Source organism: Bactrocera oleae, chromosome 4 (genome assembly GCF_042242935.1).
Source record: "Bactrocera oleae isolate idBacOlea1 chromosome 4, idBacOlea1, whole genome shotgun sequence".
Taxonomy (NCBI): Eukaryota; Metazoa; Arthropoda; class Insecta; order Diptera; family Tephritidae; genus Bactrocera; species Bactrocera oleae.
Genome location: NC_091538.1, coordinates 21,416,475 through 21,441,760, shown reverse-complemented (window position 1 = coordinate 21,441,760; position 25,286 = coordinate 21,416,475). Strand labels below are relative to the sequence as shown.

General features: G+C 34.3%; 1 protein-coding gene across 5 annotated transcripts in view; it reads left to right on the top strand.

Moving 5' to 3' along the window:
• The window catches only part of LOC106614502 (mucin-22), a 109,187-nt gene extending 85,000 nt beyond the window's left edge, over positions 1-24,187 (top strand). For all 5 annotated transcript variants that reach the window (XM_036369171.2, XM_070107769.1, XM_070107768.1 and 2 more), the window contains exons 3-9: positions 627-889; positions 14,894-15,100; positions 18,294-21,509; positions 21,570-21,918; positions 21,989-22,119; positions 22,184-22,351; positions 22,866-24,187. In XM_036369171.2, the coding sequence (XP_036225064.2) occupies positions 627-889; positions 14,894-15,100; positions 18,294-21,509; positions 21,570-21,918; positions 21,989-22,119; positions 22,184-22,351; positions 22,866-23,231 (4,700 nt within the window). In that variant the 3' untranslated portion in view covers positions 23,232-24,187. The remainder of the gene's footprint in view (positions 1-626; positions 890-14,893; positions 15,101-18,293; positions 21,510-21,569; positions 21,919-21,988; positions 22,120-22,183; positions 22,352-22,865) is intronic.
• The last annotated feature ends 1,099 nt before the right edge of the window (positions 24,188-25,286 follow it).

Below are 25,286 nucleotides of genomic sequence, written 5' to 3'. Positions count from 1 at the left end.
GGCATGGCACAGCCCACTCTTAGGTGAAAACTCATATCTTGAGATCTGCTTAACCAAATTCGGTGCATAACATTCTTCTCATATCTCTATGTTATAGTGCGAAAATGGGCGAAATCGGATTACAACCACTCCAATTTCCCTAATAACACCATTTTAAATTCTATTTGATTTTTTCAGTTTCCAGTATGCAAATCAAGCAACAATGACTGTATCTGGGTAAAACTTTGCGTGAATAATCCGTTTAAAGTATGCCATCTTGTGACCAAAAATTGTCTAAATCGAACCAAAACTGTTCAAGCCCCAAAGTACTAAATATGTGGACCCCAGTGCCTATAGTTGACCTTCTACCGAAAATATCAGTGAATCCACAAAGAAATCTCAAACGAGTATACCATTTGACTTTGCGAGAGTATAAAATGTTTTGTTACATCCGAATCTAGCCCTTCCTTACTTGTTTTGTTTGAAAGCAAATCTTTTTTACTCGTAATCCGTTTCTTTTTGTTTCCTTATACAAATCGTTGTTTGTTTACTCTATTGTTTAGCATTTAATTAATATCCTATTTGCTTACACATTTTCATTTTCACTTAAATTTTATTGTTGTTTCTTGTTTTATCTTTACTTGCAGATACATCAGGCTACTATTTCGCCGCACCCAACGCACAGACACGCTTTGTGCCATCCGCTGCGTTCCAGTCGAATCGTCAGCCCGCGCAGGCGGCCTATTTGACAACGACACGTGGTGGCGGCAATGTGTTGTCTCCCGGTGCTTACACCCAACCGGGTTCATATCAAGAGCAGCTGCTATTCATCAGCAATGATGGCAAGCCGCAACAGTCACAACAGCCAGCTTCACCGGTGGCTTATTCACCGTTTGGTGCGCAAATTTCGGTGAGTCATATTAACTCTTTTTTCGAGGCAAAGTTTAGGTGACTCATTTCAAATGTTTAAATATGTGCTCACAAACCGACTGTGCTCCGACGAGTCGTGTCGATCATCAGTTAACTAGTTCCACTATTTTGAGACACTGAAAATTTAAATTTTCATGTAATAAATGACAATTTAGCAAGTGTAGTATAAATAAATATAAATAAAATAATATGCATTGTCTGAAGGGCTTAATGAATTAGAATTCAAATTAAAAATTTTGGGCATAAATAAAGTTTTGAGATAAATTTGGTTTCATAAGAAGTTTACATCATCAACACAAAATCTTTTTAGTAAGAAAACGACTAGACAAAATACACATTTCGGGAGAGTTTAAATAAACAGCAAAATATAGAAAATCTCATAAATAGTTACTTCTATGAACATAAGAAATCTATCTACTCCCAAATAAAGCTCTCTTTATAACACCATATCTTTGCACTACATTTTTTAATAACGATTCCAAATTATAACCCTTAGCAAAACATAACGATTATAATTAATGTATTACCAATAGCTTTTTTTTAAGTTTGCAATCTGCCGTAATAACATTCAGCATAATTGCGGAAGTAATTATATATAACAAGTAAATATAAATCATTATTTCATTGGAATCGATTTATTTTAATACGTACAAACATATATCTTAGTTTATATACATTCTTAATTTCTAAAGGCAAACCTAGGAAATTTAAGAATAATTTTATAGATGCGCTTTTATCAATAGTTTAAAAAAGTCTAAGTAATAAATTAACATTTTATGCCGTCACAGTGGGAATCAATATTTTTATTATAGTTAGTTGTAAAACCTAAGAAAACAGAAAGCTTTATAGCAATTTCATGTCATTTTGGATACATTTCACAAATTTTTAAATAATTTTCCTTGATCTTTAATATTTTTCGCGTTTGATAAAAATTGTATCAATAAAAAAGAAATTTACATCAATTCTGATTTATTTCTTTATTTTTGAAAATAAAGACGTTTTAAAGATTGCGAAATACTATTTAACGCTAAAATTTAAGTCAATTCCTACTTACTTCCGCTGCACAACGGATCTCTGTTAAGAAACGATAATGGATACATTACAATTAACTAGGCAATCATTCCCTATTAGTCAAATCTGACATCAGTCAAACGAAATATAGACACTGGCTTAGAAAAAAAATTATAATTATCGAAATAATTGAAATTTGAATTGCAAGTGCATAAAGACTTACTACATCGACACTTCAACGTAGAAAAAATGCACAACGGCAAATACATTACCTTAACCATAAGCACAGGAAAAAAGTAGTAATGCAATTATTGAATTAGCTAAAGGGCAATCAAAGAGAATTAAAAACGAAATTTTATAAAAAGGGAAAGTTCATCAAATAAACGAAGCAACAAACACAAGTATGTACGTAGATACATACAAATGCATATATTAACGAATAGGCAATGAACCAATAATGAACGCAGCTAATACGGCCACTCAACTATACTGAGTGATGGGTAACTGCATAACGAATAACGATATTTTAAATTCAAAACCAAAACTGTTGTGCGAGTCGAAAAAATTCACTGCAGGTACGCACCAACAGCAAATGGCATGCACCGACCACTGTTTGGGGTGGACTAACAGACCAGTAGTTAAGTATATATAATATTTATACTGTAACTTTCATTGTTTGTTGGCATATATGCATAAGTAGATGTATATACAGACTGGTTGAAAAGTCTGTTTGGAAAGTGAGTGGCGCACACGTTAACAATTTAACAAAAACCTGATCGAAAACAAATTTCTCAGCAAAATTTGGAGCGTTTTAAGCAGAATATAACCGAGTTCTTGCATCGTTTTACAACTACCACCATGATCCTAAATTGAAACAAGAACGTTTACAGTGGACTGAAGCTGGTTGCTCAGCTCCAAGCACGTCAAGTCACAACGATCAGCAAAGAAGGTTATGGCAGAAAGTTAAAACAATCAACTGTGAATATTATTGCAGCCTTTTGGATCAGCTAGATGAAAAAATTCGTGAGAAAAGACCTGGTTTACACCTGCGCACATAGGTGTTTTAACAATGACAAAATTCAACGAATTAAAGTACGAATTGCTTAAGCATCCACCGTATTCACCAGATTTGGCTCCCAGCGACTACTACCTCTTCAGAGACCTGAAACAATTTCTTCGTGGAATGAAGAAGCTATTACAGCCATACACGGGTATTTTGGAGGATCATTGGAATAAGTGTATTGAAGTTAAGGGAGATTATATTTAATCAAAACAAGTAAGGAAGGGCTAAGTTCGGATGTAACCGAACATTTTATACTCTAAGTCAAATGGTATACTCGTTTAAGATTTCTTTGTGGATTGACTGATATTTTCGGTAGAAGGTCAACTATAGGCACTGGGGTCCACATATTTAGTACTTAGGAGCATGAACAGTTTTGGTTCGATTAAGAGAATTTTTAATCACGAGATGGCATACTTTATACGTATTATTCACGCAAAGTTTTACCCCGATATAATCATTGTTGCTTGATATGCATAGTGGAAAGTGAAATAATCAGATGGAATTGAAAATGGTGTTATATGGGAAATAGGCGTGGTTGTAGTCTGATTTCGCCCATTTTCACAATATGACATAGAAATATAAAAAGAACGTTATACACTGAATTTGGTTGAAATCGGTTAAGCAGATCCCAAGATATGGGTTTTCATCTAAAAGTGGGCGGTGTCTAATTTTGAACGCGGTTCCTAAAAAGTTATCTCATACCATCCCAGAGATAAAATTTAATGTCTCTGGCGTGTTTCGTGCTTGATTTATCGCGCTTTTAGTAGTTTTTAACAGTACCGTTATATGGGGAGTGGGCGGAGCTGCCATCTGATTTCAACTATTTTCACAGTGTAGGTAGAAGTTTTAAAAAAATTTGCTTCCAGTGAATTTTGTTATTATAGCTTCAGGAGATATGCACATTAAACCTATTAGGGGCGGGACCACGCCCACTTAAAAAAAATTTAACTGCAGATGCCGCTCCCTAATGTGATTCTGTGTACCAAATAACAGTCTTGCATCTTATTGCGGAGCTTAGTTATGGCAATTTATTTGTTTTTGATTAATGGCGTTTTGTGGGCGTGGCAGTGGTCCGATTACGCCCATCTGCAATACCAACCGTCTCACGGTACCAAGAAACATGTTTGCCAAGTTTCATAAAGATATCTCAATTTTTACTCAAGTTAGAGCTTTCAACTCGTCTCTTAATCCTGATCATTTATATATATATAACCCTATATCTAACTCGATTAGTTTTAGGTGATACAAACAACCGTTAGGTGAACAAAACTATTATACTCTGTAGCAACAGGTTGCGAGAGTATAAAAATATTAATTGGAACCAACAGTATTTTTTCATTTTGAGCGCAGAAACTTTTCAACCAATCTGTATATACATATACACGCGTGTTTTTGTCTTAGCCTTTATGCGCATACGTGAGTCAACTCAAGCCCGCTCTGGCTGACAGACGCTTAACTAGGTGGCATATTTACTTTGAATCGTCGACATACTTTTTTGAGTATGCATATCTCTGTGTATGTATTTATAATTACGATTTTGATATCGTTTACCAAGTGGGGAAGTGTCGAAAAAACTAGCTGTGCTGCGTTCAGTCGAGTGGAGTAAGTAAAAAGCGCGTTTATTTTAAATTTTTTGTAGAAAAATATATTTCTACAACATATACTGATAAGTATATGCGATTATACAGTTGTGTTTCAAAAATTGTACAGGGATATATTATTAAACTTTATATTCACCAAACCTATTAAGGCCACATGAGTATAATCTAAAGAACCTACTTAGTACTAAAATTTTCGCTCTCCATGCTTTACTAATTGCTATACTAATTGCTAATAAAATATTGGTGACAATTGTAAATGTACTCTCGTTAATAAATTTAGAAATTACATTACAAAAAATGTTTCAAGATAAGTATTTTTTATGGTCTTTCAAGATGAGAATCTTATGTAGAAACAGCGATGGATGACTAAATCATTTATTGCTTGAAAATTTAGAACATATTAAAAACCATTGATACATTTTTTTAAATAAAAATGCTATTATGGTTTTAATAGAAATTATATTACTTTTTAATAAAAATACAAGTATTTTTTAATAAAAGTTTTTGACGAATTAAAACTACGATATATATTCGTATATATCGAAATGTCGACATACTTTTATCAATATTATTTTCTTATCAGTTTCCGTACTACTAAATTTGTATACAATATATTGTTAAAGATATTAAAATTTAACAATTACTCAACCCTGCATTTTTGGAGTGGAATTTCATTAAGATGCGGTTAGAAAGTGCAATGGCCTAATTAGGAAACAATTAAAGCAATAACATTTAAGAAAAAGGTAAACAAAAATAAAAACAAATAACATACATATTGCTTTTAAATGAAAGTGGCAGAAAATAAATACCGAACCGTGTGAGTTTATACATATATACCGAGTTACATAAACGTAGTGTGATTGAACTATTATATTCAAATAATATAATAAACCTGCGCTCAAAACGCAATAATAACTCTAACACTAAAGACTTGAGCAACAAACTCGCTTTAGACTATTGTACAAAAAGTACTGCTGTTATGCACATATATATATGTATGTATGTATGAAATTGAGAAATTCTCTTCAAAATCAATATATCAAAGCAAATCTTCATATTAAAGAATTATATATTAATATTGTTGAAGCCTAACATATAAAGACGTATTTGATTGAGTTATGCTTGCCCAGAAGCAGATTAGTAGAGTTTACTCATAGAGCAAGTCTTCAAACACTGTAAAAATATTTGAAATCAGCTGATACCTCCCTATACAACGGAAAGTTACTAAAAGTGCGATAACTCAATAAGTAAATGTGGCAAGGACATCTTTGGGTGAAATCCTATATTTCCGGAACTACTTCACCAATTTCAACCAAATTTTGTGGATCAAATTACGCGATCTCCCATTCAAAAATAGTCGAAATCGGAATATCTCCTAACTTCTCAATTTTCTGGATAGCGAATATGTGGACCTCATTGCCTGTGGCTGACTTTTTAAGGAAATTTTCGGTCAATAACATGTCGTAATGCCAAAAATGGATAACATCGTTTCAGTACTGAACCTAGCCCCCTTATACCTAACAGAAAGGTTTTTGAACTTCCTGTTAACATTATACCGTATATACCGGTCAACATGTGAGATATCTCAAGAAATAAGGACAGGGTTGGTGTTATTTTAATGAAATGAAGCAAATTTTTTAAAAATTATGTAGTTTAGTGTTGAATATGAATCGAATTGGTCTAGACCTTGGCCTTTAGCGATTATTTGGTTGAGTTTTTCCTCATCCTCGTCATTCTCATTTTGTTCATAAAAGATATCGAAAAAAGGCTTATAGAAAGACAGGTAACTAAACAGGTAACCACTATGCCCAACTGTATTAAAATAATTATGAATTTTCACAGTGCAATAGTAATGCTGTAATATTTTCGCCAGCCACAATCCACCTGCTATCCTACGGCCGTTCTGTTTGTACTTATTTATTTATTGTTATTTTCATTTTCGCCTGGCTATCTCGTACTTTCCTTCATTACCGCTCATTTCATAGTTATTTTGCGGCAGTACTTTATAAATGCGGAAGAGTGAAACTCGGTAAGTGGCAACGTTGCTAAACCATTTATGTGTGTAAGTGTTTGGCTTTATTGCGTTATTAAATGAAGTGAAAGGTTCAATTGTGATTTAGTAAAAATGCGACAAAAGACAGTAGTTAGTACACTTGTTCGCGTGTAAATGTAAATGAATTAAATAAATTACAAGTGCTGAAGTTGGTCAGATAGCAAATTTACTACAAAAAAGTCATATCAGAGAGAATTCAATGTTGGGAGAAATTTGAAAAAAAACATTAATATTTATAATTGTTAAATACTGTAAATAAAATTTTGTAATTTAGTCATTATAATAAAATATATATAATATATGTGGCAACTCTACCACTTATTAAATTATAATCTATATGAGTGGCAACTCTACCACTTAATAAAGATGCCATTGTTCTCAACATGGTAGCCGAGAAAGGTCTTTTTTTCTTTTATTCACTGTTGCCTATTAAAATTGTTGGCTATAGTTTGAATCATTTGGTTTTTTATTATTGTTTTATAAAATTGATCTGACTGTCTAAATAACCTCTCTAAGTCGTTTTTAATTCAACACTCTGTTAAATAAAGTAATACCTGTGGTAAGGTTGCTAAAAGCTCCAAAAACTATATATGACCACAAAAATTTCAACGTGAACACTTGGTTTTATATACAGCACATGGCAACTAATTAATTGAAAAATGACAAGAAAAATGCACAGTGAAAATTATGAATTATAACTACAAGATAAAAAATATTTGCAAAAAAAATTTCTTGAAGTAACAAAAAAGGTTCTAAACTAAAACACAAAATCGATTGTAAAATAAAAGACAAGGAGAAAAAGAATTAAAAATTGCTACTCAAACAAAAGTTGAAGATATAATAATTCTAATTTCCACTGGAGCCAACTTTACAAGTTAGAAATTAAAATTAATGTTGTTACTTGAATACAAAGAATGCAAAGAACAAGCAACAAGAAGAATAACTGATCAATTTACAGAAGCAAACTGAAACACAAAGAATTCAAAAGCTATAATGATAATTATGAGCACAGTTTCGGACAGGCAATTAGAATACATAGGAGAATGTACAACCGCATATGATATGATGACAAAATTCGACGGTATTTATACATCAAAATCGACGGCACTTCATATACTAAAAAGGGGAAAATTAGAAGAAATAAAACTAAATAATTATACTGAAGTGGATGAATTTTTTATGGATTTCGAACAAGCAATTAACGATTTAAGAGCAGCTGGCGGAGTACTGGATGAAGCTGAAAAAATGAGATATTTAATCGAAGGTTTGCCACCAAGCTTCAGCTAAATTAGTGATTTCATAGATGCAGTGCCAGAAAAACAAAGAACAGTAAACTACGTGAAAACTAAAATCAAACAAAAAAACATGAACAAAAGTGAAGTATATAAAAGATCAAGTGTTAGCACCTTCAATACAAAAACAAAAAGACATTGTTTCGTGTGTAGTAAATATGGACACCAAGGACTGTTATCATAATCAAAACGACCAAGAACCAATAGACGGCCAAGGCAGAGGAACTCAATATAATCAGGTAAGAGGACAACAATGTCACCCCAGTAGCAGATCATCGAGAGCCTACGACAAAAGTAGAGGATCATAGAGAGGTTACGCAAGAGGAAGAAGACCCTACCAATAAACTAACGATTTTCAAATCAATCTCCAGGAAACGAATCGAGCTCAGCATGGTCAACTCAAGTGCACCACCCTGAGGTAAACCAAGTAAATAGATACGAATATGAAAACTCAAGTGATAATGATTATGTAATTAATTGGATTTTAGATAGTGGCTGTACAGACCATAATTAAAACTGACAAATATTTCGTAAGTTATGTCGATTTAATAAATCCTATTGATGTTAAATTACCAGACGATAAAACATTAGAAGCAGCTAAATTAGGAAATGTAAAAATAATCTTTAAAAATTACTATAGTGAGAAAAACATAGAGCTAAAAAATATGTACTCTGTAAATAATATAAAACAAAATTTATTAAGTTTTTCAAAAATAAGCAAAAGTAATACCATCGTAGCGAAAAATGACAATGCAAAAATGTATGATCAAAAAAGAGAATTAATAGCAGTAGCTAACAAAGTTGACAATCTATATTTTATGAAAAGCTTTGTAACTGAAATGAATAATACAAAAAAAATGTACACAAATGTAGTGAAACTAACTGAAAAGGAAAAATGGTATAGGGCTTTAGGTCATGTAAATTTTAAATATTTGAATAAATTAATAAATGAAAAATTACTTGAAGGATTGCCTGAAAAAATTGAAATGAAGTGTGCAAACTGTATATGTGTAAAATGTCAAGTGTACCATTCGATAATAAAATATCAAAAACAAAAGAAATCTTAGAATTAGTACACACAGATTTAAACGGCCCGCATACTATCGGGTATGACGGAGAAAAATGTTTTTAACATTCGTCGATGACTATAGCAAGTGTACTAGGTTATACTGTATAAAAGATAAATCAGACACAGTAAATTGCTTTAAAGATTATGTTAACTTTGTTGGAAACAAATTTAATAAATGTGTAAAGAAATTACAGTACGATAACGGTAAAGAGTACCTAAATCGAGAAATTTATGAGTTTATATGTGAAATCCGATAAATGTTAACTTGTCCTCCGTACGTTCACGAATTAAACGGTATAGCTGAAATATACAACAGATCGGCCATTGACATGGGTAGATGTCTCATGCGCGATGCTAAAGTAAATGGGCGGTATCGAACACTAGCTAACACTCAAAAGAATAAGACACCATACGAAATATTCTTCGGTATTAAACTAAACGTTAAACATTTGAAAATTTACGGAAGTAGAGTCTTCGTCAGAATACCGGAAGTTCTACGTAAAAGTAAATGGGACGACAAAGCTAAAGTTTGAGTATTTATCGGTTACACTGAAAACGGTTATAGAGTGCTGATAAACGATAGAGTAATGAATGTTAGGCACGTCGAAATTGTCGAGGATAACACCGAGTTAATTTGCTTAGAAAAAAACGATGATGAAGTGAACTACGAACGCGAGAATAATAATTCTATACGTAATAACATTGGAAATGAATCCAATCAGTCTGAAATCCGCGAGAGTGAGGACTCTGAAAATGAAACAACCTCCCAAGAACAAAATTTTTTGCTTGTACCAATCCCACAGTGTACGGACATCCATCAATGTCTTAATGATATAAAAAACGAAAATAAAGAAAATGTACATCGATATGGTAATCAACACACACAAAGAATGAAAAAAAGCAATGAATTTGGAAATAAAAAAAGTATATAAAAACAATACTTGGAAAATTGTTGATAAACCTAAAAATAAGAAAATTATTGATGTTAAATGGATTAAAAAAAAAACGATGGCACACATAAAGCTAGGTTAGTAGTTAGGGGCTTTCAACAAAAAGAACATATTGAAAATGTTTATTCTCCAGTAGGCAAAATGCAAACTTTAAAAACCTTACTATATTATAGCTGCGCTAACAATTTATATATCGAACAAATGGATGTAGAAACAGCATTTTTAAATGGCCAGGTAAAAACTGAAATATACGTTCATATGCCAGAAGGTTATGAAACAAGTATAAATAAAGTTTATAAGTTAAAAAAAGGTCTTAATGGTCACAGAAAAAGTTCAAGAGCCTGGTGCGATTGTTTCAACGAGTTCCTAAACAGTTTAAATTTTGTAAGAAGTTTTTATGACTATTGTTTACATACACATAACACAAACAATGATCCAATATACAATACATGTTAGTTTTTTTAGACGTTTTTTTGGTTTGTTGCAAGGATCTAACCAAAATTAAAGAAATTAAAATCAGTTTAATGAAAAGATTCTCAATGAAAGATATGGGTAAAATCAGTAGTTACATTGGTATAGATATAGATTATAATTATGAAAGAAATAAATGAGTTTAAGTCAAACGAAATATATAGAATCGTTGGTTAAAAAATACCAACATGAAAACCTTAGATTAGAACAAGTGAAGGAACCAAATAATAAAATAAAATACAGAAATTTAATAGGTGGACTATTATATATCAGTACAGGAACTAGACCAGACATAACTTACAGCGTAAATTATCTTAGTCGATTCCAAAACTGTTATAATGAGACTCATTTTAAGTACGCATTAAGAATATAAAAATATTTGTAAAAAACAAAAGATTTAAAATTAACCTATACTGATAATTTGAAAGATGAGGTTCTAGATTGTATGGTGGATTCTGACTTTGCAGGAGATAGTATAGATAGAAAATTCACTACAGGTTTTGTAATAAGATTATATGGAAACTCAATTTTCTAGAAAACACATAAATAAAATTCAGTCGTTAAATGTTCAACTTTTGCCGAATACACTGCAATGTCAAAAGCCGTTACAGAAATTTACTAATCGAATCTTTCAAAATAAATGTAAAAGAACCTATAAAAATATGTGAAGGTAACATAGATGCAATCGCGATAGGAAAATTTGGAAACTTTACACATTGAAGTGCAGTATCATTACATAAATGAAAATTATGAGAAAGGCTTAATCGATATTGTTAAAGTAGATTCAAATAAAAATTTGGACTTACTAAAAGTTTAAGTAAAATAAAATTCTTGAATAATAGACAAGCGCTAAAATTAATGTAAAATAAATGACATAATCAAACAAAAGATCTTATTACAATTAAGACAAAACACGAAATACATAACAAAATCTGAAATACAAAATGTCCAAGATTATAAATTTAAGAAGGCGTGTTGAATACTGCAAATTAAATTTTGTAATCTAGTCATTATAATTTAATATATATAATCTGTGTGGCAACTCTACCACTTATTAAATTATAATAAAATTGTTTAAGCAAAGAGTTTTCATTTTTAAAAAACAAAATAATTAAAAATATTTGAAGTTGTTTTTATTTAAACTTGTATGTTTTATTATTTTTATTTTTGTTTATATAGAAGTAAAGAAGGACTAAATTTTGGTGTAACAGAACATTTCATTCTCTTGCAACTTGCCAGTATCAAAGGCGGGGAAATACCTTCAGGTGTTGGCAGAACTTCATATAAAAAAATGTTGCATAAGAATTCAACATTTATTATTCGACGAAATCGTGACTGGATAACAATCGAATTTGGTATCTTATATTGAAGGTCATGTACTCACTTAGTTATTTGTGAGTAATTCGTATACATAGGTATATCGTATAAGGCTAATCGGAGGTTTGAAAATTATATATTAGGTATATGGGGTCTAAAGGATGTATTGACCCGGTTTTATCAATTTTTGGCAATATCATATACTATACATATACATGTCACATACTAATAATATGCTCCTTGAGTTTCAGTAAGATACACTTAACATAAACAATATATATGGAGTAAAGTCAGGTAGATGTTCGAAAATCGTGATATTACAATAGTTATATGGGGACTAGGCCAAGTTTTCACCCGATTTTAGCCATTTTAGGTACAAAGATACATTGTTATTAGTAAAATACGCTCTCTCATTTTCTCTAAGATGGCCCACATATGGGCCGATATATGCGGCATAAAGTAAAACAGAAGTTGGAAAATTTTTGTAATGGGTATATGGGTGTTAAGAGAATCCTTCATTCGATTCAATCTATTTTTGACATAAATGCATACTTTTATCAGAAAAGGATTTGCTCCAAATTTCAATTACATCATATCTCACAGATTGACCGATATTTTTAATAAAATGTTCGCTGCAAGAACTGGGGTCCACAGATTCGGTGTCTGTGGGCTTGAACAGTTGTAGTCCGACTCGGATAATTTTTGGTCATAAACAGGCACACACTAAAGTGCAATGTTCTATCCTAATACAATAATTGGTGCTTAATTTGTATACTGGAAATTGAAAGAATCAAATGGAATCTCAAAATTGTGTTATATAAGAAGTATTCGGACTGAAACTATTCAAGCCCCTAGAACTATTTTTCGAAAAGTCAATCTATGAAAAATTCTGAGAGAACTCTGTTTTAATAATAGTATGCCTTATGTCAAAATGGGTTGAATCGGATCAATGAATCCCCTAGCCTCCATATACCTAGAACAAGATCAAACTTCAGGCTGACTTTATACTGCATATATCGGCAAACATGAATTATCTTCATAAAATTGAGTGAGCATTTTTTTCTAATAACGGGACATTTCTGCCTAAAAAGGATAAAATCGGGGGAAAACTTCCTCTAGACTCCATATAACTTATATCAAAATTTTCAAACAACCGGTTAACTTTATTCTTTATGCATTGGTGATGGTATGTGATGTACCTTAATGAAACTGAGAGAGCGTCTTTTAGTGACATGTAGTAATGACAAAAATATATAAAAGCGGGTCAATATTACCACTATCTCCTATATACCTAATACCGGTTAACTTTATTCTTTATGCATTGGTGATGGTATGTGATGTACCTTAATGAAACTGAGAGAGCGTCTTTTAGTGACATGTAGTAATGACAAAAATATATAAAAGCGGGTCAATATTACCACTATCTCCTATATACCTAATATAAGATTTTCAAACTTCCGGCATTTCTTTATACCATACTGGTCAATATTGTAATGGATTTCTTGATAAATCGTCTATCTATAACTCACTCTTGAATTCGATCCCTGGACTGGACTAGAACTGTGTTTGCTGCACAGTTTGGCAGCCCTTATATAGTAGAACTTTAACAAAACTTCTCTTCTAGAACATTCTGGCAACTACGAGTTTGCTGGCCAGTTGCTTCTTGCAATTTATCGTCGATTCGATTTTGTTCTATCAACCGTGTTCGTCACAATATGTAAGATATCTTAGCAAAATTAACTGAACGTATAATATTGGATATGCTATAATTTTAAACCGACAATATGTGAAATTGGTTCACGAATTACAGAAACCCCATTATACTACATTTAATGCTTTTCGTTATTCTAACAAACCTTATGTCGAATAGCTCAAACAGTGTATGAGGTATAGATTTATAAAATTGTTTGAAAATATGCTCTCGAGTATACCTGAGTAATGTCAAAAGTTTGTGCAATCAGTTAAGACCATTTCTGTGCTCAATATACCCTATATATGTACATTTTCATTAAAATCTATTATTATATATTATATGTATATGTCTTTATAGCCAGATAAATAGTGCACAGCTAATTTCACCAAGTTTTCATGTCGCAAAATTCATATCAACGCTCTAGTTACCATTTGTTATAAGCTCACTTACTAATATACAAATTAAATAACAAAAATTAAGATTTTATCAATGAAAAAGAAAGAGCTGGGCTTACTAATTATTTTGTCGCACGCAATTAGCTTAAGTGAGCCCCCTAGCAGGCTGTAAGGTGCTTACAAGTTGTAAAAGAGCAGGATGGTTATATATATTCATATATATAGTATGTGTATTTATGATTTCATATCCGCAAGCACTTGACTAAACTTGTGTAGTAGCGCCACAAATTACTTGTTACAAATGTTCTAAATTACTTAAAATGTGACCACAAATGGTACAAAATGCACATAATCAGGTAAAAATACAAACGAAAATAAGTGTGCAGTTGCCAAATGATAAACACGCACATGTTAAATGGAACTTTTAACATAAATATATATTTTGTCATATATTTAAGAGCTACAGTTCTCGAAATACAACTTATTTAGCGAGACAATATACTTTAAGACTTTTCTGATAGGTACTTATGAAATGTTTATAATATTTGGCAATTAACATCAAGTAAAACTGATGTTAAAGGTAAATCTAAAAATAAGTACCTGACTAGTTCAAAATTTTCCTACAAGGTATGTTTCCGCATAGGAACTAAGTATATATGTATATTTATTTTGTATTAAATTTTTCAATCAAAAGCAACCAAAACTTGTTCATACGTCCAAATATAGAGAAATAACACGTATATCGAGAAATTGGTATGCTCGTTGCACCTCGTTTGTTGTCATTACGTGCAACATGCAGCATTTTGCTACTGCTAATACTGGCAAACAGAGCAGAACAACGAGTAAATTTTGTTGTGCGGGTGTGGTATATATTTATGGATAAATAATTGAAAAAATATATTAAAAATATGCATTAACCTACTAAAAATTGTTAGGCTGCATATAATATAAGAATTTTATTATATATATTTTTTTTTTTAAATATCAGGTATTCATTTCAAACACTTGCATCCTTACTAAATTTATGATTTAATATTTTATTTTTAATTTCTATTCTTTTTCCATCCAGCAAGCCCGCAATCCCGATTACTACGACATTTCACCGCGCCCTTTCGGTTCCCCCGGTTCAACGGGCCTCAGCACCGCAGCCAGTGGGTTCACACGCTCCAAGGCGATACGTCCGGTCGGCGGCGGTTTTGTGCCTTCACAACAAAGTCCTGTACGCGCAAATGTGCCACACCAGCAAACACAATTTTTGGCACACTTCAACGAGCCGGTGAGTGAAATTTCAAATATCAGGCTGAACAAAAAAATATAAAATAGTAAGTCCATAAATCATCAATAATTAGGGAATGTCAATCGTTAATTATTAGCACTCACTTTAGGCTGAATATGGTTTACATGATAAAGGCTTTAACGATCAACTTAGTTCAGAGGCTTAAACCTAGATATATTTTGCAATTAGGTAAGCCAAGGGCTTTTTCTATCTTCATTAGTTTATAGTATTAGATTTAAAGATCGAATTTAGTAAAAACAAGTAAGGAAGGGCTAAGTTCAGATGTAACCGAACATTTTATACTCTCGCAAAGTCAAATGGTATACTTGTTTGAGATTTCTTTGTGGATTGACTGATATTTTCGGTAGAAGGTCAACTATAGGCACTGGGGTCCACATATTTAGTACTTAGGGGCTTGAACAGTTTTGGTTCGATTTAGACAATTTTTGGTCACAAGGTGGCATACTTTAAACGTATTATTCACGCAAAGTTTTACCCCGATATAATCATTGTTGCTTGATATGCATAGTGGAAAGTGAAAGAATCAGATGGAATTGAAAATGGTGTTATATGGGAAATAGGCGTGGTTGTAGCCCAAATTCACCGATTTTCGCACTATAACATAGAAATATGAAAAGAACGTTATGCACCGAATTTGGTTGAAATCGGTTAAGCAGATCCCAAGATATGGGTTTTTACCTAAAAGTGTGCTGTGCCACGCCCACTGTCTAATTTTGAACGCGATTCCTATCAAGTCATCTCATACCATCCCAGAGATAAAATTTAATGTTTCTGGCCTGATTTATCGCGCTCTTAGTAGTTTATGGGGAGTGGGCGGATTTGCCACCCGATTTCAACTATTTTCACACCGTCTATAGAAATGCTAAAAACATTTGCTTCCAGTGAATTTTGTTATTATAGTATTAGCGGTTTAGGAGATATGCACTTTAAACCTATTAGAGGCGGGACCACGCCCACTTAAAAAAATTTAACTGCAGATGCCCCTCCCTAATGTGATTCTATGTACCAAATAACAGTCTTGTATCTTATTGCGGAACTTAGTTATGGTAATTTATTTGTTTTTGATTAATTGCGTTTTGTGGGCGTGGCAGTGGTCCGATTACGCCCATCTGCAATACCAACCGTCTCACGGTACCGAGAAACATGTCTACCAAGTTTCATAAAGATATCTCAATTTTTACTCAAGTTACAGCTTGCACGGACGGACAGACGGACGGACGGACAGATAGTCACCCGGATTTCAACTCGTCTCTTCATCCTGATCATTTATATATACATATATAACCCTATATCTAACTCGATTAGTTTTAGGTGATACAAACAACCGTTAGGTGAACAAAACTATTATTCTCTGTAGCAACAGGTTGCGAGAGTATAAAAATATTAAAAATAATAGTGATATTTTCACATTTCAGGGATGTTTTCCGTTTTTAGGAGGTCCTAGGAACGATTGATATTAGAGAATAGTAGTTTGCTTCAGCTTTTACCAGACCTTTTTTAAAAGACACCGAGAGGTCGCCTCCACTAAAAACTTCTATTCACGGCATCTCGGTGGTTGATGGGTAGTAGGAATGTCAAATAAAATTGAATCGTTACTCTCTCCCCTCAATTTGCCAATTAGGGTACTGACGTGTTTCAATAAATGCTGTATATTTAAATATTTTTACTAATTAAACTAACAAGAGCAACTACAATTACAATAACTTGCAAAATCAGTTTTTTTTACCATAAATGTTTGTACGTGAAAATCGCAAATCGTGGATCAACTCATTATAACATCTCGATGAATTAAGGCCAAGCCCAATTTTGCTGCCGCGGCGCGGTACGTCAAAGACAAGAAACACAGGAAATTAGTTGATTGAGAGGTGCAATGCTTACTCAGCAGAAAATAAAGTATTTCAATAAGCGCCACAGCTTGCATTCAGGGCAAACAGATAAAGTGGAGAGGTAATCAGGTACTAAAAGTAATAGTTTCATGGCTAGGCGAAACGGACTTGGGAGCAATTTTTTAAACTTACCTATGCACATACGAGTATATATATTGTGTGTAGCGATAAGCCAAGAGCCAGCGCGCTTATGCGGATCCGTCAACGACAATATCACGCTCGTAGAATTACATAACGCTGGCGATATTATTAAAACCAGCTACAAATTCATACCTATATATATATACATACACAAATAACATGTATGTGTGTAAGTTAATTTAACTTGTAGCGCCACTAAGTGAACTATTACTCCACATTGATTACGGATTGCCGACTTGCATCAAATTGAACATAAGAGAATAGTGAATATATACCGAGAGTATATGGTATATACATACATACTTATAAACCAATATTGGTTAAACTTATACCGCACCCCACTGCTAAACCTGTAACAATACAACTGTAGGTTGTGTACAAATCATGAAGACTACGTTTGAAAACTTTAAATGTAGCATTTCTATCGAAAGTTTCAAGAGTTGTGATGCTGCTATAAAAACCCCGATCTAGATATTTGATCATTTCCTCGCTGATAGTTTCACTTTTATTATATTATAATTTCAAGACAATAAGCCGAACTTAAACATCGGGATAAAAAATCCTGATCCTTACCCCGACATATTATAAGTTTCGCTGAGCGCATCATATTTATTATAGAAATTTCACAAAAAGATTTAAAACTTATTAATATCGGAACGGTAAACCAGGTCCCAATTCAGATTTTAATTTCATACTTAAATATGAAAACCTATATGCAAATTTTGGCCTCGAATGCCCATGTTGATTTGAGTCCTAAATTTGCGTATCGGTATCAAACAATGTTGAAAAAATCCTGTACAAATGACTCTGCATACATATTTTAAATAACATATAATTTTCAGGATTTTTTTCTCTCTGACCCTAATTACTTGATGTAATACTTGTAGTAAATGTACGAGTTCAATAAATATCCCAATAGCTATTCCTTCTGTCATCTATCGTAATTTTTTTGATATCGGGATGGACAATTTCAATTAACCTCCAAGAAACAGAAATTATCCCTCTCTCTCTCCGTCAGTTTTTATTATTATACAAGTTGAAATGATTCATCGCCGCTGTCTGGGTCGAGCTAATATTTCGAATAGATATCCTCTGTACAAAAATCTTAAAATTTCTAAAACCATTTAACTTCTTTTACTTTTCAGGCTACCTCCTCGGCTAATCGTCCATCAGCGAATAGCTTATCCGGCTCTTTCCAACGTCCTTTCGGCAGTAGTGGTTTCGTGCCCAGCTCTAATCGCAATCGCCCAGTCGCCGCAGCTTCTAGTGGCGCGAACTACAATACCGATTTATCACCAAATTCAAGCCAGCCCGCATTTTCGCAAACATCCTTCAAAAACACGCGCAATCGCTTCCAACCCAGTAGCGCCAATGCGCCTATTGCGTCAGCTACCACGGAAGCGCCAGTGTCAAGCACGAAACGATACAACCGCTTCGGCGCTAGTCGCTCTCAGAATACACTAAAAGCACAACAACAACCGACCCCTTATAATACGCCTGAAGCCACATCACAGCGTCCCACATTTGGACGCGTTACTGGAAATAAGTCGAGCAGCTTTCAACCTAGACGTCCAGTTTTCATTAGTCGCGAGATTAATGAACCCGTAAATGTAGCTAAAGTGCAGAGACCTTTCTCTGCCGGTCGCGTCAAGTTACCCGCTAAAGAGGGTCTCTTCAAGCAATCTACAGCGACTGCGGTGAAACCGACATCAGCCATTACACCTACCAGTGACAGCGAAGAGTATTACGAGGATGAAAATGGTAGCCCTGCGGATGTGAGCGCCATAAAAGAAACAAATCTGGAAAAGTTGGAACTGCATGAGGCCGAAGAGACAACGGTCTCAGTTATAGCAGCTCCAGATACAACACAATCCACAATCAGCGCTGAAGGCGAAGAGACTACTGCTTTGCCGTTAGATGATGACAAATCAGATGCGACCGTCGAGCAAGTTAATGAAGAAAACACGAGTAATGAATCAAATTATGAATCAGTTGATGTCACCACACGTAGCTCGGAGTATGAGTATGAATATGTGGATGAAGAAGAATCAACTGAGGCCACTGTGAAGGAAATCAAACCAAAACAGTCTTCGACCACTGCAGCGAGTGAGACCACTACTATAATCTCTACCACAGTCGAGGTTTCAGCAATCACTACAGAGCAGCCACAGACAAGCGAAAGCAATCAGGAAGTTGAAGAGTCTACTGAGTTACTCACGACTGCAAATCACCACACAACTACCGCTATGCCTGCAAATCATAAGGTGACTGAATTAGAACAATCAGAAGATAATGAAGATGCGAACTACGAAGGTAGCGCTGATTACGATGAAGACGAGTACGAAGAGGAGGATGAAGAATTTGAGGAAACGGAAGATGTAAGCCAAGAACCAGCAAATGACAGGAATATTATTGATCGCGAGGTCATATCTGTAGTGACTACCAAGAGCGTGGTGAATGGCTCAACTGCCTATCCAACACCGGTCACACAACGTACAACAACACTTTCCAGCGATGAAGAAGCCATCTTTACCGAAAATAAAGTACCACCGACTGAAATGGACAAAGTTAAAGCAGCTAAAGTCGCCGACAATTCCACAACCAATGACGATTCTATGAGTAATACAACCGAGAGTTATGTTGTAATAGCCTCCATACAAACAAGCCGCAGCATAAATGGTGCACGATTCCTACCTTTCCCTGCCATCGAACAAGAGGAAACCAAGCAGACCCTCTCCGAGCTGGAACGCAAAATTCATGCACAAAAGACAGAGTCGAAGAAAAATAATAAAGATATGGAAACAGAAGAAGTCGCAGAAAGCGGTGAGGAAGTAATGGCGAATGTAACGGAGAAGTCTAGCACGAATGTGGCGATCTCTTCCACTGAAAGCATCATTGATAAATTAGATCGTGTGCAATCGGAACTGTCTAGTGGTCTACTCTCTGGTAAATATCCTATTATTACCGAAATGGATGTGTCGACAAAGGCCACCACTACTACCTCAGGTTCTAAATTCGTACCAAATATACGTAAGTTCCAACCAAAGACCACCGCCGCTTCGAAGGTGAAGGTGCACCATTTTGATGAGAGTGAAATGGATGAGTTGGCTGGCTTGCTGCCGGTAGGCTTCAAACCACGTCCCTCGTATAAGAATCGTAAGTTTACTGCTACAACGACCGCAAAACCAGAGGTGGCACCACCGGAAGTGAAGAAACCAACGCGTAATTCCACAATTAGTCGCTCATTTAAAAATAATGCCGTAATTGTACAGGACGTTGCCCTTGCAGGTCTCTTACCCAAAGGATATAAGCCACCAACTACCACAGAAGCCACCACCAAAGCCGATATCACAGATCTCTTCAGCAAAATTAAGTTCGATGATAGTCTAGAAAAATTGCTGCCAAAGGACTATAAAGAGAAAGCAGCCACGACAACTAAGCCGGCTGTAACGCTTGTAGATGATATCTCTAAGTTCTTACCACCAGGTTACAAATTATCATCCACTACCACAGCACCAACTAAGAAACCCGCTGTTGCCGTACATGACGATATCAGCAAGCTTCTGCCACTTGGTTATAAGCCATCCTCGAAGCACGAAGATGAAACTGATAAATTAGCCGGTGGTATTATACCGTTGAAGGCCAATGACATATCCAAACTCCTACCACCAGGTTATAAACTCAATGAGACAAGTACGAAGGACATGATGCCAGTAAATGCGAGCATTGATATTTTACAGTTATTACCAAAAGACTACAAACCCAGCGCAGCCACAGAGAAATCCATAGAAATGGCCGAAGTAAAAACCATTAAGAATGTCATGATCACATCGAAAGCTGCTTCGACTACTGAAGCAAGCTCCTCCGCGGCAGCTGACGGGATCGACAGCACTACTGCTGCCTCTGGTTTCAAGGTCGTCTTTCCAAAAGGCATACACAAACGAATTGGTGCGCAACGTTTGACCACACCGCGTACTACTGGAGGCGATAGTGCAAAAGAAGCGGGCAACTCACCAGCGGTGGTCATCAAGAAAGGACCACCCACACGTGCAACTACTGAGTTCACGGGGTGGCCAACACCATCCACAACACCCATATCCATCGAGAAATTGTTGGAACAGAGCAGGACAGTGAGTATTAACTTTGAGGATCTCCTTTCATCCAGTAGCACCACTACTACAACAACGACTACCACAACAACAACTACTACAACTCCACGTCCCACGAAACCAGGACACTGCACATCCGATTGTGACCTCGCAGCAACGATAAAGATTATAGATGGACTTGCATGGAAACCGGAACTACTAGATCACAATACAATCGAGTGGAAGAATCTAGCGCATGAAGTGGAGGCAGAGGTAAGTTTTGCGTACATTATTGCTCAAAATTATGTTATTTGATTTGCATTTCACTTGTAGCTGAACGAGGTCTACTCGAAGGCGCCGCAACTGTCTCGCTGGTACAAAAAGGTACGCATTGACAGCTTCAGTCAGGGCAGCGTGCTTGTGGATTACTATGTCGAGCTTGCAAACATTACTGAAGACGTAAACACTTTAGAGATAAAGAAACTCTTCCACGATGCTTTGACTCACCCGCCACCGGAGATGATCTTGGCACACAAACCCGTCACGGAAAACGAAACCGACAATGAGGATGAAAGCTCAAACACCAATGCGCCATATCGAGAAGGGACGGAGGAAAAACTAATCAAGGAGACGTTCTTAATGGGAAAATATGTTATAGATCCATCGGCCACAGACTTTAGTGGTAAGTATGAAACTGAGACCGTTGGAATGTTTATACATGTATGAGTTTTTTTTTTAATATTTCTTTTCAGTTATACCCAAATCTCTTTCACCTATGATTGAATTTGCCGAAGAAGATCAACTGATACCTCAATGGGCGATTGTGATAATTGTAATAGGTGTAGGCTCATTGATCTTCGTCATAATTTTTGGTGTGACTGTGGTGCGTATTTTCATGTGGGTTGTAGTACTGGTTGGTTCTAGTGATATTTTTTTTACTCCTATAGCTACTTAACCGTCAAAAGCGCTCCAAAAAGACACCTATACCACTGACCAACGATATGTTGAATGAGTTGAAGATCAATCATATGGGTGGTGCGGAAAATTATGGCGTCGATGATTTCTATAATATAGATGATGCTTGGAATGACACTAAGCAACCGATTAAGCCAAAAGTAAGTGAAGGCAACACTACTCCGGATTTCTTCGAACTAAGTTTCGAACCGACCAAAATTATATTTTCACCTTCGTCAGTAATTGGAGAATTTACGACTGTATTTCTGGCACAGAAAAGCTTCTCATAATATATACCAATCAAAAGGAGATTGTTGATTGTTTAAAAGAGATAGTTCCAAATATTTTATTAATGTTTCAAGCTAGAAGAAAACATAAACAACGTTCCACTGTTTTCTGATAATGGTTTCATCCTTAACCTGCTTTTCTCTTTATTAACAAGTTCAGTCTCAAATATAGTGAATTTGTTGAATGATAGGACAATAGTATCTTGTTCTTTAGGTATTTAATTTGAATATATATTTTTATTTCTTTTAGTGGAGCAGAATTTTGCTAAAATATAATATAAAGATATTTGGTCAAGATGATCGCGCGAGTATTTTATATTATTACACTTGTATATAATGCATCTGTTAAAATTTGATATTCACTACTTCCATTTTGTACACCCTCCAGCGCTTCACGAACTCTCTGCATGGTAGCAACGGTTCCAATATCTACGACAGTTGGCGTTCCACACGTCATGGCGATTATTTGTACGATTCTCAAACTAATTACTCACAAAAGGGTGACTCTTTGCAACGTGCTCACCATCATAATAATCATCATCAGCATCATCATCACCACCAGCAACAACAACATCAGCAACCCCACCATCAACAACAACATACGATGTCACAGCATCAGCACCCATATCATCAGTATCCTGATGCCTTTGCGGATGCGCATCCAATGTACACGTACAACAAAAATAGCGGTAGCAATAGCAATCATGCGAGTCGAGCGTCTCGTTATCAGCGAGACTACGATCCAGACTTTTAAGAGATACAGGCAGAAGTGTTGAGGGGCGAAAAGTTTTAAAAATGAATAGGAGCAGGAAAATGTAGAGTTAATTTTTAAAAATAAATAAAGCAAATTTATTATAGACAGCTCATAAGGTTTAAGCTCAAAAATGTAAACACTATTAGTGAGGTTAGAGAAGGAAATAAAACTTATTACATATCTAGTTATGCTGTTGTAAAAATACACAAATGTCGCGAAAAAAAAATAAAAATATTAAAACGGAAAATACTCAAATAACAAACGGACTAGCAAGCTGTTACGTATAAAATTCTTATTTTTTATGAAAGTTATAGGAATGATATTTATTAATGTAAAAAACAGCACTCATTATAAATGTTATGCACTTAAAATATTTTTAATAAAATAAAATATAACAAATTTTTTAAACTTTAAAAAATTAAGAAATCCTAATAATTAGTCTTCCTGCGCGACGTAATTTCCTTCGCTTTAATGCTATTTCTCTTCTAAAAATAAATTTCACGTGCCTTTTGAAAATTTTTGAGTAATTGCTTCTTAGCAAAATTAAGAAGTAAAACATCAAAAATTAAGAAAAATAAAAATATTGTGGAAATTATTATAACAAAAAAATTTAAACTCTCAAACTTCGTCACCTTTCACACACTGTATAAAGTGTTTAAGGCGTCTCGATTTATACTTAATTATACTCGTTTATATGAAAACTGCATTGTAAGCGGTCGACTCGAGCTTAAACAACGAGTTGAAATTAGTCACGACTAGTGTTAGACCACTTTTAGGAAAAATAAATAATATTTTCTAATTTAGTTTTATACGAACAACAAAAAAATAGCAATGAAAAATATTTTTTTTTACAAGTTAAAGCATAAACAAAAATAAGTTAATTTCAGAATAACTAATGAATTGTAATTATAATTATAATATAACTATAACAACAAATATATATACATACATATAAATCAGACTTTTATTTAGTTAGGTTAAATATTAAAATTAAAAAGAAAATGTATTCGGATGGCTTTCTATGAAGATAATTTTATTATTATTAGTACACGAAAAAAATTGTTCGCACTGAAGTTCGCGTAGCTTGAAAATTTGTAACGGTAAATTCAAAATTCAAATTTATGCGGAAAGCTTACTATGGTATATTGTTCACATTATTGTATCCTATTTACAATAATTTTTACACAAATATTGTTGGTATAAAATTTGTCAGCAATGAAAATACACGTTCGCGAATTGGTTGGCAAAAAAACTTGAATGTCCAGGCATGTGTCATACCGATATCGCTAATAACCTAAAATGGCAAAATCGTCAGTGACATTCATACATAAAAGATATAGTGGCTCTTCATATTTGCAAAGAAAGGCCGGTAGTGGTAGAAGACAGGGATTTGAATCTCCGATTATAACGTTCTCCAAAATTATAACTTTACCTAACTTTAACTGCGTTGATATGGACGACGAGCACTACGTAAAAGAGGCGCCAGTTTTACACAGCAAACAAAAAAAGGACAATGTTGCTGGCAACTTTAAAAATAAAAAGCTGGAAGTTAGAAATTCCTTGGCGGCAATTTGCCAGTTCTTGCTTGGCGGCAATTTGCCAGTGCGGCTTTAAAAGCAATGGTTCGCTAAATTGGCTATATGGAAGTATAAATCAAGAAATAGTTAGTAAGAAATAGTTACTTACTGTTTACTTAAGCATTTTTTACCTTTAATTAAGCTTCACTGGGTCCTTAGTACTCTTTTGGCCTGTGACGTACAAAGGCAATAGAGAGGCAGTTGTTTCTTAAGACGCGAATCATCCGAATTGCCCAGTGCTCAGGCCAATTAACATTTACTGGGCCATTATTAAAGCAAAACTATTAAAGACCCAATAAACTGTAAAAAATTAAAGACAGTTAAAAACAAATTGCGAAAGGTATCCAAAGACTTCTGTAAAGATTCTGTTCAAGCGCTTACGAAGGATGTTAATCCAAAATTGCAGTTATTCACTTATAACAAAATATGGTAAACTGACTATATTTTGTTTTTTTATTTCTATAACTTGTATGAATAT